Here is a 14,732-nt window from a genome sequence, read left to right on the forward strand (position 1 = left end):
ACACAAGTGTGGGGACCTGATCCAACACCCCCCTGCTGCCTGATCGCTCCATGAGAGCGTCAGTGCAGCGTTAACCCCTTCAATGCCGCGATCGCGGCATTCAATGCCGCGATTGCGGCATTGAAGGGGTTAATTGCCGTTTTGTAGGGGGCTCTGCTGCTGGTGGTTTGCCTGGAAGCCCAGGCAGACCAGCAACAGCAAAAACGACCCCCCAGAAGTCCTCTGATCAGTCCTGTAGGACTGATCAGAGAGACTCCTCCCCTACAATCTCCAGTCTATTGGAGATTGTGTCCCAGCTGCCAGAGGCAGCTTCAGGGACAGGGAGACAGGGTTCTTTGGTCTCCACATGAGTGTGGAGACCAGCCCCCCACCCCCTCCCTTGCTCAGTTAACCCCTACCCCCCCTCTTCCTCAATTAACCCCTTCAATGCTACGATTGTGTATGACCCCCCAATGCAGCATTGCAGGGGTTAATATTAGTCCCCACAAGCTTGTGGGGACTGAATATCAGTCAATGCTGTGCTTCAATGGAGCATCAGCATTGAAAGAGTTAAAAAAAATTAAAAAATAATAATAATAAAGAAAAATAAAAAAAAATTAAAAAATAAATAAATAAATAATTAATAAAATAATAATAATAAAAAAAAATAACAGCACTGACCTGAAAGTCCAGGGTGCTTCCAGGTCAAATGCTGGGCTGGGCTGATCAGATCGCTCCTAGCCAATAGGAGTGATCGGATCATTATGGCAGCCCACGGATGACCCTGCTCTACAAAGAGAGAGGGGTCATCTAGGTTAATTATGAAAAAACACAAATTATTAATAAATAAAAAAATCATAATTATTACCTGATCACTTGTCGGTGACATTTTAAGTCGCTGATTTTTGATCGGTCTCCCTGATTGATGTCAGCGGCCTAAACCTGTCACTAACAAGTAATCTGATAAAAAAAAATATTTAAAAAATGTAAATGCACATGTTCCAGTTTTGCCCTCATAGCTTCCTCAAAAAATGCATGAACCATGCATGTGAGGCCTTGTTGGACTCATGGGATCTTGGTGAACAAAATGTGGTGTTTTCTTCCACTGTTGCACTTATGCTGTGCAAGAAATTCAGTGCAACATTGAAATGTATGCGTTAAAAATGCAATCAAATAATTTCCCTGTGAAGTTTGGCAGACATCAGTGAAGAAATGGCTGGCTGAAAACTGTCAAAACTACCCTAGTTGAACACCTTGACTTGTCTACTGTTCATAAATATATACTTTTATGGGGTAATTTACAGTGGGGGGCTTCCAAAATGTCCCAAATGGGATATGGGCTCAGCAAACCAATTTCTGAAAATTCCAAATTTGAAAAGGAAAATGTGCATGTTCCAGTTTTGCCCTCATAGCTTCCTCAAAAAATGCATGAACCATGCATGTGAGGCCTTGTTGGAACCGGGGGATGTTGGTGAACACAATTTGGTGTTTTGTTCTGCAGTTGCACATATTCTATACAAAATATAATATAAAATCTAAAGCAACATTTCAACATATGCAAAAAAACCAAAAAAATATAAAAATACCTCAAAACTTGGCAGCAATTGGCGATAAAATCCCTATTTGAAAAGTGTCAAAATGACCCTAGTTGTACACCTTGACTTATCTACTGTTCATAAACATATAATTTTGGGGGGATAATCAGTATCTGTGACAACTATTGCAGTTATTAGACTACCATGCCAAATTTGAAAAAAATTAAATTTCAAAAACGTGATGCATGCCTTGCAATATTTGCCCTATACTGGTCAAAATAGATAAAAATCCTGGCCATGTTGGGTGGTTTCCAAATCAGGACAACTTAATGAATATATTTGGGATAATTTTTTCCCATTGGTTCAATGTGTGTACAATTTGTATGTATACAAAACTGTAAAAAAATGCTTTTTTTCATTTTTTCCACACTTTTTCCAGTTTATTTCAAACAAAACAATGTACTACCCAGCTTAATATGGTTTCAAATGAAAGCCCTACTTGTGCTGAAAAAAACAATATATGATTTGTGTGGGTGCACCAATTGATAAGAGAGAAATTACAGTTGAAGAAAGACATGGCAAAAACACAAAAACGGCTCTGGTCCTTTAGCGACACGTTAGTATCAAAATCCCGGTCCTGAAGGGGTTAAAAAATAAAATAAAATAAATAACAAAGTTGGAAACGTTCGCCTCTAGAACGCTGGCTCCACTTGCAGGTTAAAAACAGGTACTGAATTCAACCATCAATGAAGCCCAGCTTTCTAATCACAATGTGATATTTTAAAAAAATAATAAAAAAATAATAAAAAAAAAAAATATGGAAAAGAAAAAGCTAAAAAAAAAGTGGTAACGTTTAAAAATAATTATGCATCGGCGGAACCATCCAGTTCCACCAAAATGTAAAAAAAAAAAAAAAAAAAAAGTCCAAAATCAAGTGCTAAAATTAGTGCTAAAATTAGTGCAGTATCCTCCCAAAAATCTTGACATGGAAAGTTAAAGTAAAAGCATTTAAAAAACCGAAGGGGTGTCTATTTTGTTTTTAAATGAATGGTTTGATGGGGTAAATTGGAGTGCATAGGCACAGGCTGACTAAAGTGTGGGGGGGCACACTTACTAGCATTTGAAATACCTTGGGGTGTCTAGTTTTCAAAAATGTATGGTTTGATGGGGTAAATTGAATTAGCCGGCTTCAAAGATGGCCCTATTAGGACATGGGGCGGTAGGACCAGATGTAAAAGTTCCAAGTTAAAAAATGCGCACTTCCTAAATGTTTTTTTACCTCCCAAACAACCCCACACATGGGGGGGTATCACTGTACTCGGGAGATATTGCTGAACACATATTGGGGTGTTGTGTGACAGTGACATACACCAGGAGTTGTAAATCCATACCTGAAGTGCAATTTTATTGATAAAAAAAAACAAAACAAATTACTACCACAAAGTTTGACAAAGGGTGGTAGTAGAATTAGTGCATGGAAACCAGCATTTGAAATACCTTGAGGTGTCTAGTTTTAAAGAATATGTTTTCATGGGGTAAATTTCATTGGCCAGCTTCAAAGATACCCGAAATAGCACATGGGGATAGCAAAACGCTACTTGTGCTTACTGCCCCATAACGTGCCGAAAAAAGCAAAAAAAAAAAAACATTAAAATATTGGGTATTTCTAAACTGAGGACAAATAGTAGAATCTGTTTTTTGGATGAGTAAAAGATTTTTCAAATGTTTTTTTTTATCATATCATATTTTTTTTATGTATATATATATATATATATATATATATATATATATATATATATATATATATAGGTAATTAGATAGTATGATCAAAATGGTATCTGAAGAAAGCCCTTGTACTGAAAAATATATAACTTGTGTGGGTACACTAAATGAGTGAGGAGAAAATTACATCTATACACGGGCACCGCAAAAGTATTAAAACAGCCTTGGTCCTAAAGGGTACAAAAGGTTAAAAAAAAAAAAAACAGCCTGGTCCTTAAGGGGTTAAAATAAGTATAACTGGCTTATGGATCAACCACATGCAACAGCAGAATTACATCCCATTGTATAACCACTTCATGTCCAGTAACGTACAAGGTACGTCATGCCAAAAGGTTCAGTGACTTACCTGATACGTCATGCCTAAAAAGTGCACCCACGTCACACACCCACCCAGCGCACACTTGTCAGTGTCAGTTTAGGTAACTAGTATACAGGTGATATCATAGCTATAATTTAGAATGTATATTTAACCTAATTGCTATGTGACCTCTGACCTTTTTGGTCACTGATAATTGATCAGTCTCATAATCAATAGCTAGTGACTTAATCTGATTATGAACCCTATCGCTAACGTTATACAGTACTGTGATCGAACATTAACAGGACCCCAGTGTTACCCCTTATACTATACGCTAACACCTAACATACACCCTTAGCGTTTTCAGTAAGCTGTTATATTAGTTATTTGAAAAATCAGCCCCAGACCTAGAGAAGGAAAGACACCAAAACAATATTTATAAAATGCCCCCAGTGAAGGAACTTCATCAAAAAGCCCTACCGAGGGCGCAATACAAAATAAATCCTGATAGTCATCCTTTTATGTGCAAGAAATGTGAAAAGGTAGAAGAAAAGACCTCAGTCTCCACTGTTCCTGTTAGATTTGTGGTCGTGTTGGCCCACATAGAAAGGTAAGGGGGTGATTGTGAGGTCCATGGGCTTTGTGCCTTCAGGGAATACGTAGTTTATAAGGTTATTTTCTTGTTTAGAAGTAGTATTACCCCCTGAAATGAGATTTACCTGGTTCAGCAGAAAAACCTCTTTGCATTTGGGGGGATGTCTTGTGACCAGTTAATGTTTATATACCACACGCATGTATCGGGTATCTAAATGCTTAGGAGAAGAGTGATTATTTTTTGTTTTATTTCTTGTTACAGATATCTCTGTGTGCAGCATGTGAAAAGGTAGAATAAAAACCTTAAACTTGTGTGTTCCAGTTATATTTGTGGTTGTGTCAAATGAGGCCTAGCAAGCTGATCTGTCAAAATTCCGTGTTTGAAAACTGCAATGCGCATGTTCCGATTTTTAAACCGGCAGTGCCAAAAGAACATGCTCTATCCATGCATGTGGTGTATTCCTGTACTCAAGGGGTGTTTGAATACAAATCACAAGTTGTTTCGCTTATTATACACATAGTTAGAAAAAAGAAATGTACAGTAATACTGTGTATGTATAGAATGGGTTTGTTAAAAAAGGAAAAAAAAATTACTTTAATGTTTGGGACAGATTGGATGTCAACTTTCAAAAAGTATATTAGCAGTTATTCTTTTTCTGGCCACTATTAAGGCGCAACTCCCAGCATCATTAAAAAAAATGTTGCCTAGACACAGCAATCAGAGCGGGCCTTAGGGCAACTGCCATGGTGCCCCCCATAAACATTGACACAAGAAGAGAGGAAAAAAGATCTTTGTAACAAATCATTTTTAATTAAAGATAATTTATGTGCAAGTGCAATAATAACTGGGGAGACTGGTAATAGAAATGTACACCTTCTGGCAAGAAATATTAATTAGAAACTCAAAATACAACTTTACGCGCTTTTGCTTTTGCAAACTCATCAATGATCCTATCCTATGTCTTCAATACATCGCTTTCAATGGATAATACTGATAAAGATGTTAGTCTGTCTTCAGTCATCGATGAGCTCAGATATGTTTTAATGAGCTTTAACTTGGAAAAGCTGCGTTCTCCTGATGCCACAGAAACAGGAATCGTAAAAAGAATCCGTAGTGCAATCCTCCAATTGAGGGAGAGGATGTCACTGTAAGCACGACAGTATAGCCCTAAATTCACATGAGGGCAAAATGACAGTGCTTGCAGTGAAGTCCTCTCCCCAAAATTGAGGATTGGGCAGGACATCACTACAGCGCCGCAATGTTGTGGAAGTTGCCGGGTTATGTTCAGACAAATAAAAGAATATTAAGGATAGAAGAGAAAAGAAAAGGATGAAGATACATTTAGAGAGCGTGGGCAGGGAATGAAAATAAATGAATGGTTCAAAAAGGAACCAAAAAATGTGCCTGAATAGTTTTGGCCCATTTGCACATGTATAATATTTACCAACTAATGTTGCCGGTGTTCAACTGGTCCCTGTTGATATAATCTAGGTTTGGTGCAAGATTAATTGGAAAAAATAATTTTCTCAAAATTATTCGATTGCCATGAAATTCTTATCAGTCAGAATATGATATAGTATTCGCAAAATCAATATTATAACTTAAAATAATACCCACTAAATAGTTTCAAATATTGGCAGTTAGAGCCATACTGTGGATCATTCTACATTCACTGATAAGCAACTTGTACCTCCTACTTTTTCTCATAAATCTCCTTTAATTGGGCCATACATTTGAATAGGGACATACTTGCTTAAACAGATATTTCTTTATTCTCTATGTGGGAAAGAGATCTTAATATGATTTAAAGAAAACAATATGAAGCGAACTCCATTTTGTTTTTTGTGAGCCTAATATGTCAAGGTATAATATGTGTTTTTCGGTCTACATCTGACAATATGTGTGTGTATTTAAATGTGTGTATGGATATGTGTGTGTGTATATGTGTATATGTATATATATATGTATATATATATGTATATATATATATATATATATATATATATATATATATATAAATGTGTGTGTATAGAATGAATAAGAATACAGATTTTTATGGATGTGTATGTTTGAATGCAAGATGTTTTCTAATTGTGTATGTGTATTACAATTTAAATTTTTATGCATTGTTTTGTGTGTATGTTGAGGTAGAATTAAGTATCATTAAATTAACCATTTATATGTGTATAGTATGTGGGTGGGTGAGATAGTTTTCTCTTGAAGTCCCTTAAGATTAATAAAACTAATGCTGCAAAAAAAACTATTATGGTACAAAACCCTTCCACTTAAAATTAAGGGGTAGTAGAAGCATTATTAAACACTTATCCACAACTACCAGACAAGCCAGAAGGCTTGTTTGTTCCCAGAAATCCCATGGTGCTGCCACAACCAGAAGGAATTCTGGGTAGGCGAATGCAAATAAGGCCAACAATGATCACCTTTTGCCTCTATATCCACTTCATACATGGATCCCTTGAAGGTATGTATGAATGATAATCACGTGCGCATACTATTTTTTTTTGTTTTACAATGGATCTCATGAGGCAAAACATCCATTTGATTAATGATGTTGGAATGAAAAGTCAGTTAATTGTATCTTTTATATTGCAGGTTGTAAAAGTATTCAGTGAAGATGGAACACGCAAAGTCGTGGAGATTCATGCGGACATGACAGCCAGAGATTTCTGCCAGCTTCTTGTTTATAAAAGCCATTGTGTGGATGACAACAGCTGGACACTAGTGGAGCACCACCCCAATATAGGATTAGGTAGGGAGATACAAATAACGCTGATCAGTTGATCTGAAAAGAATTATCAATGTTTCTGGTGCCCAAAAAAGCACAATTAGGGTGTAGTTGGAGGCAGGGCCAGGAGCAGGACCCTACATTATGAGGAGGTCACGCGGGAGCTTTATTTCTTCATGCTGTATGGATCAATAGCTCTTCGGGGATCTCTCATAAATTACTAATGCCATTGCTTACATTGCTGCCTGTAATATTTTTTTTGTTCTCCTTTCTTCACATTTAATTTTGGTAAATTTTGTACTGTGTCCTTTTATATGAGACCTGTGGTTTCACAATGTGTTCTGCAAGTGGAGTGAACATTTCCACCACGATGACATCAGTAGGCCAATAATACATGCAAATTCAGTGGCAAGAAAAAGTTAAAGAAGCCTTTAGAGTTTTCTGCATTGTGTTCAAAAAATGTGATCTGATCTACATCTAAGTAACAAGTGTAGACAAGCAATGTACTTAATCTAATAACACACAAACAATCATCTTTTATGTGTATATTGAACACGCCCAGTAAATATTCACTGTGCTGGTGGGAAAAGCAAGTGAACCCCTGGATCAAATAACTAGTTGAACCTCCTGCGGCAGCAATAACCTCAAAGAAATGGTTTCGGTAGCTGCAGATCAGACCTGCACAACATTCAGAAGGAATTGTAGACCATTCTTCCTAACAGAACTTCTTAAGCTCAGCCATATTCTTAAGATAAATGGTGTAACTGAAGTAATGTCACAGCATCTCTAATGAGTTAAGGTCTGGGCTCTCATTGGGACACTCCAAAAGGTGGATATTTTTTTTTAGCCATTCTGTAGTAGATTTACTTCGGTGTTTAGGGACATTGTCCGCTTGACTCATCCATCTTCTACTGAGCTTTAGCTGATGTACAGCTAGTCTGACGTTATCATACTTGATACCTTGCTAAACTTGGGAATTCATGTTTCCCTCAATGATGGCAAGCTATCGAGGCACCAAAGCAGCCCAAATCATGATGCTCCATTCGCTGTTGGGATTATGTTTTCATGTTGTTATGCAGTGCCCTTTTTACGCTGTACGTAGTGCTTTGTACTTTGTGTATTGATGCCCCAGCCAGGCCCCCCTTTAGTTTTAATGTATTCCCCCAGACCCTTGTGTATCGCCCCATGTGTATCTGTGCCCCCAGAAACCCCCCTCTGTGCATTTATATCAGGGATACTGGACTGCAACGACAGTAATGGAGCGGAGACCAGTATGCAGGAGAAACAGGCACGTAATAGATAATAAGTTCCAAAAACGAAGTCAAGGAGAAGCCAAAAATCGGTACACGGGTGAAGCAGCCGTTTAGACGCCAAGGCCAAGGAGGAACCGCAAGGATAAACGTAGGCCAGCCGGGTCTGGTACACGAAGGGTCAATCAGCAGGAGAGAGCACTCAGAAGGTACGTATAGGAAGCACAATAACTGAGCACTGAGCAAAGCTCAGTGCTTGGTTTTAAACTTGCCGCTCGGCTACGCCCCACCCCTAGGGGCGGGACAGTCTCCGAGCGTGCACACAGTGTTCCCAGAATGGGAACAATAAAGTTAAGCTAGAGGGCGCGCGCTCGCCCCTAGCTACACACGCCGGAGGAAGAACAGAAGATGGATGTCGCGGCGATGGAACCCGTACCCGCGGGCAGCGGGTACTCCGGTGAGTCGCTGCGGCGAATCCTTCCTGCAGGACCCTGACAGATCCCCCCCTTAACGAGAGGCCTCCGGCCTCTAACAGAACCGGGGCGTCCAGGATGGAGGTCATAAAAAGAAGAGACTAGGTCAGGTGCATGAACTGTGGCGGCCGGTTCCCAAGAGTCCTCATCTGGGTCATAGCCCTTCCAGCGTATCAGATACTGCAATTGGTTGCGGTGGTAACGGGAATCCAGAATTTCTTCTATCTCATATTCCGGAGTGTCATTGATTAAAACAGGAGGGGGAGGAGTGGGATGCCGGCCCGGGAATGGATTGTCGTGCCAAGGTTTAAGTAGTGATACATGAAACACTGGGTGTACAGACATGGAGCTTGGTAATTGTAGTGCTACAGCCGAGGGCGAGATGAGGCGTGAGATGGAGAAAGGCCCGATATATCTAGGGCCTAGTTTTGTTGTGGGGCATGTCAATCTAAGATGTTTGGTAGAGAGCCAGACCTTCTCTCCAAGCTGATAGGTTGGAGCCTCTCGTCTATGACGATCTGCAAATGCCTTATAGGAACGTTGAGCATCGAGTAACGTGGAACGGATTAACTGGAAGTTTTTCGATAGATGAGTGACGTGGTCAGTAACAGAAGGAACAGTACTGTGAATGGGTGCACCGGGTAACATAGTCGGATGGTATCCATAATTAGCAAAAAACGGTGACATCTGGATGGAGCGGTGTAAGTGATTATTATAAGCAAACTCTGCAAGGGGTAAATAGGAACTCCAATCATCCTGTAAGTATGTAGTATAACATCTGAGGTATTGTTCCAGTGTTTGGTTCGTACGTTCCGTTTGACCATTGCTTTGAGGATGATATGCTGACGATAGGAAACGACGTACATGAAGTTGTTCACAAAACGCCCTCCAGAATCGCGAGGTGAATTGAGACCCCCTGTCGGACACCACTGTCTCAGGTAAACCGTGTAAGCGAAAGATATTCCGGATAAATAAAGTGGCAGTCTCTGTGGCAGATGGGAGATGATTATACGGAATAAAGTGAGCCATCTTGGTAAATCTGTCCACAATCACCAATAAAGTAGTAAAACGATCAGAGGTAGGTAGATCCGTAACAAAATCCAGAGAAATCTCAGTCCATGGTCTAGCCGGAGCGGGAAGGGGTTGAAGAAGACCTGCTGGACGTTGAGGCATCCCCTTAGAACGGGCACAAGTGTCACATGAAAAAACGTACTTGGTCACGTCGTCTTTCAGAGTGGGCCACCAGAAGGAACGTTTTATTAAGTCCAAAGTCTGATGAAGACCCCCGTGACCTGCAACAGGTGAGTCATGGTGTGCTCGTAGAATTTGGAGCCGGGCTGCAGGAGGTACGTATACCCGGTCTTGGTGGTAATAAAACCCCTGTCGTTTCTGTAATCCTGGGATTTTGGAGGAGTCAGCATGAGTGGAGTATCTCCGAACTGACTCCCAAATAGAGTGGGTCAAAGCAAGGAAGTGTGAGGGAGCTAAAACGGTATCTTGATCAGGAGGGGAGACAGGTGCTCCATCAAACATACGTGACAGGGAATCAGCTTTAGTGTTGCGGGACCCTGGGCGATACGTGATGTGCAGCTGAAATCGGGTAAAAAACAGTGCCCACCTAGCCAGGCGGGGTTGCAGGCGTTTAGCCGAGCGTAGGTACTCCAAGTTCTTATGGTCGGTATAGACCGTGACAGGATGTAATGCCCCCTCGAGATGGTGCCTCCATTCTTCTAAGGCCAGCTTAATAGCCAGCAATTCTCTCTCTCCTACACAATAATTCCTCTCAGCAGGAGAAAGGGTCCGAGAGAAGTAAGCCACGGGGTGCAGTTGACCATCAGTCTCCTGCCTCTGTGATAGTACTGCACCTACCGCGGTATCCGAGGCGTCAACCTCGAGGGTAAATGGGTTGTGGGGATTAGGTAGCTGGAGGATAGGAGCAGAAACGAATTTGTCCTTTAGAAATTGGAAAGTCTTTTGAGCACCCTCTGTCCAGACAAACTTATTGCTTGTAGATGTGAGAGCTGAGAGAGGCTGTATGTGCTTTGAAAAGTCTCTGATAAATTTACGATAATAATTAGCGAAGCCAATGAATCGCTGCACCCCCTTCCGGTCGATGGGTGGCGGCCAATTAAGAATCGCCTCCACCTTTTTGGGATCCATCTGGATGTTTGTGGGGGACAAGATATACCCTAAAAACTCGATGCTTTGGACTTCGAACATACACTTTTCAAGTTTTGCATACAGTCCATGGGTTCGTAGTCTAGCGAGTACTTGGTTAACATGTGATCGATGAAGCTCTAGAGATGGAGAAAAAATTAAAATATCGTCCAGATACACTATAACAAAGTGATCCAAGATGTCGCGGAAGACGTCGTTAATAAAATGTTGGAATGTGGCGGGGGCGTTGCATAGCCCAAATGGCATTACAAGGTACTCATAATGACCGTAGCGACATCGGAACGCTGTCTTCCATTCATCTCCTTTGCGGATCCTCACTAGGTTATAAGCTCCTCGTAAATCGATCTTGGTGAAGAAATTCGCAGAACGAGCATGCTCGAGAAGTTCAGGGATCAACGGAAGGGGATATCTATTTTTTACAGTAATGTTGTTAAGATCTCTGTAGTCAATGCAGGGACGTAAGCCTCCGTCTTTTTTGTGTACGAAGAAGATGCCTGCACCGGCTGGAGATGTGGAGTGACGAATAAAGCCTCTAGCGAGATTGTCGTCCACGTATTCCTTTAAGGTAGTCAATTCAGGTTCAGACAATGGGTAGATTCTGCCGAATGGAATGGGTGCCCCAGGATAAAGTTCAATAGGACAATCGTATGACCTAGAAGGTGGAAGTTCCTCAGCGGCCTTCTTTTCGAAGACGTCCGCGTACTGTCTGTATTGGTCTGGTAAACCGGCAGTGGACTGGGTGAGACAGACCGTAGTACGCTGTAAACAGTTCTGGTTACAATGATGCGAGGTAAAACGAAAAACCCCCGTCTCCCAGTTAATGGAGGGATTGTGTAGGCGCAGCCATGGGAGACCGAGAATGAGGGGAGAAATAGGGGATGGAACGACGTCAAAGCGGAGAGTTTCCACATGCTTGTCGCCGATCTTAAGGTGCAGGGTGCAGGTTTCTTGGATGATAGGCCCAGTCTTTAGAGGACTACCGTCCACGAGCAGGATGGAAATAGGGTGTCTCTTGCGATGTGTAGGAATAGAGAGGGACTGAACATATTTTTGATCAATAAAGTTTCCACTTGCTCCGGAGTCAATCATTGCAGAAAGGTTAGCGAAGCCCTTCCTCCACTGTAAAGATACGGAGAGGGATAGGTGAGAAGGGTTACTTGTAGCAGGATCAGAGCGAATGTGCAGGTGTGCTAAAGATCGCTTACTCTTGTTGGAACGGGGTCGAGCTCTACAGTCCTGGAACGCATGGCCAGCTTTGCCGCAATAGAGACAAAGTCCTAGGGAGCGACGACGTTCTTTCTCCGCCGCAGTTAAGGGACCTCGAACAATCCCAATCTGCATTGGTTCCTCCTGAGGTAGAGACACCAGGGAAGTTGACGAGGATCTGGCCGGAGTCCAGGAGGGAGAGGTGGATAACCGTTCTTTACGTCTCTCACGGAGTCGGCGATCAATTTGAGTGGCCAAGGTGATAAGGTCTTCCAAGCCAGTAGGAGTGGTGGTGCGAGCCAGTTCATCCTTCACAGCCTCCGAAAGCCCCCAACGGAACTGATCATGAAGCGCTGCCTCATTCCAGGAGGAGTCAAGAGCCAAACGCCTGAAATCTGTGATGTATTCTTCGACTTGCCGTTTCCCTTGTTTAAGTGTTCTCAAGGAGGTAGTAGCAGAGGAAGTACGAAAAGGATCATCGTAGAGAGCATCAAAGGCTTGACGAAATGATGGCCATGAATCCAGGAGAGGACTGCCGGAGTGGATGAGATTGTGGGCCCATGCTTGCGGTTCATCAGACAGGAGAGCAATCACGGTATGAACCCGGATGTAATCAGTAGGAAAAGTTCTGGGTTTAAGTGTAAACAAAATCTGGCAGGAGGTGATAAAAGCACGATATTTAGTGCGGTCACCTGTGAAGCGTTCAGGGAGTGGAATTGGGGGTTCAGGGGCGGAGGCCCCCTCGGGAACTGGAGCAGGATTAGCTTGAGCCGGAACAGGATTTTGTTGAAGTTGCAGCTGAATTTGGTGAATCTGCTGTCTCACATGGTTTTGATTGCTCTGCAATTCTTGAAGGGTCTGGTGAATCGCTGCTACCTGTTGCGTCAGTGCAGCGATAGCATCTGAGACTCCTGCGGCCTCCATCGGGCTCAGTTATTATATCAGGGATACTGGACTGCAACGACAGTAATGGAGCGGAGACCAGTATGCAGGAGAAACAGGCACGTAATAGATAATAAGTTCCAAAAACGAAGTCAAGGAGAAGCCAAAAATCGGTACACGGGTGAAGCAGCCGTTTAGACGCCAAGGCCAAGGAGGAACCGCAAGGATAAACGTAGGCCAGCCGGGTCTGGTACACGAAGGGTCAATCAATAGAGGAATCAAGGCAAGCCGGGTCTGGTACACGAAGGGTAGGTAAGTAGAGGAGTCAAGGCAAGCCGGGTCTGGTATACGAAGGGTCAATCAGCAGGAGAGAGCACTCAGAAGGTACGTATAGGAAGCACAATAACTGAGCACTGAGCAAAGCTCAGTGCTTGGTTTTAAACTTGCCGCTCGGCTACGCCCCACCCCTAGGGGCGGGACAGTCTCCGAGCGTGCACACAGTGTTCCCAGAATGGGAACAATAAAGTTAAGCTAGAGGGCGCGCGCTCGCCCCTAGCTACACACGCCGGAGGAAGAACAGAAGATGGATGTCGCGGCGATGGAACCCGTACCCGCGGGCAGCGGGTACTCCGGTGAGTCGCTGCGGCGAATCCTTCCTGCAGGACCCTGACAATTTATGCCCCACAACCTTGTTTGTTTATTTGTGATGTCCCCAGCTAGCTCCCTTCCTTGTGTATTGATGCCCCCTTTTGTACTGTTTAATGTACCAATGTGTATTGCCCTCAGCCACCCACCCCCCTTTGTGTATTGATATATGTGATGCAACAACCACCCTGTTGTGTACCTATACCCCCAGCCACCCCCTTTTTGTATTTAATTGTTGTCCCCTTTGAATATGGGTTCCCTTCCACCCATCACCCCAACTATTATTTTTTTTTTTAAATACATTTTTTTGCTGGCTTCCTTCCCCTGCAGACTCTGCTCTCCTCCAATGTGGTCTCCCTGTCACGAGGAACTGTTCCGTGTGAGCCTGCCCCTTTCAGCGGCACGTCACTTCTTCAAAGAGGCGGGACGAAGAGCCTCACTGAGGCACTTTGGAGCGGCATGGGGCAGGCACACCAGCTGCTTCAAAATCATTGAGCGATCGGCGGATGCGTTCTTACGGCCACTTTAAAACTCGCAGCCGCATCGGCTGTAATGACATCTCGGTGTGCCGGCCCATGGACTGGCCGGCCCACCGTGGGTGCTGGGGCAGTTAAGTTTAGATTTAGGGCAGCCTAGGGGTAATTGTCCCCCTGGCCCAGCGCGCCCCTGACTTTAGGTATGGATTTACAGCTCCTGATATATGTCAAACACCTGAATATGTGTTCGGGAACATTTCCAGAGTACAATGATATCCCCCATGCATGGGTTTGTTTGGGAGGTAAAATGCCACATTTGGGAAGTGCGCATTTTTTTACTTTGACACATGGTCCTACTGCTCCTATGTCCAAAGTGGGCGATCTTTGAAGCAGGCTAATTCAATTTACCCCATCAAACCATATATTTTTGAAAACTAGACACCCCAAGTTTTTCAGATGAGCATATTTTAACCTTTTCAATGCACTCATTTTACCACCAGCCATTGTCAATTTGTGGTAGTGATTTTTTAAAATTTTTTTATCACAGAACTTGTACTTCAGGTGTGAATTTACAGCTCCTGGTACACTGTTAAACACCTCAGTATGTGTTCAGTTTGTCTGGTAGTTTGGGGGCTAAAAGGTCACATTTGGGAAGTGCGCTTTTTTCCATTTTGGTCAGTCTGTGCCAAG

At 42.7% G+C, this 14,732-nt stretch overlaps 1 protein-coding gene across 3 annotated transcripts in view; it reads left to right on the plus strand.

The window, feature by feature from the left end:
* GRB10 (growth factor receptor bound protein 10) overlaps positions 1-14,732 on the plus strand; it is a 260,061-nt gene that overhangs the window by 175,093 nt on the left and 70,236 nt on the right. For all 3 annotated transcript variants that reach the window (XM_053468138.1, XM_053468140.1, XM_053468139.1), the window contains exon 6: positions 6,800-6,956. In XM_053468138.1, the coding sequence (XP_053324113.1) occupies positions 6,800-6,956 (157 nt within the window). The remainder of the gene's footprint in view (positions 1-6,799; positions 6,957-14,732) is intronic.

The sequence above is a fragment of the Spea bombifrons genome, chromosome 5 (genome assembly GCF_027358695.1).
Source record: "Spea bombifrons isolate aSpeBom1 chromosome 5, aSpeBom1.2.pri, whole genome shotgun sequence".
NCBI classification, from domain to species: domain Eukaryota; kingdom Metazoa; phylum Chordata; class Amphibia; order Anura; family Pelobatidae; genus Spea; species Spea bombifrons.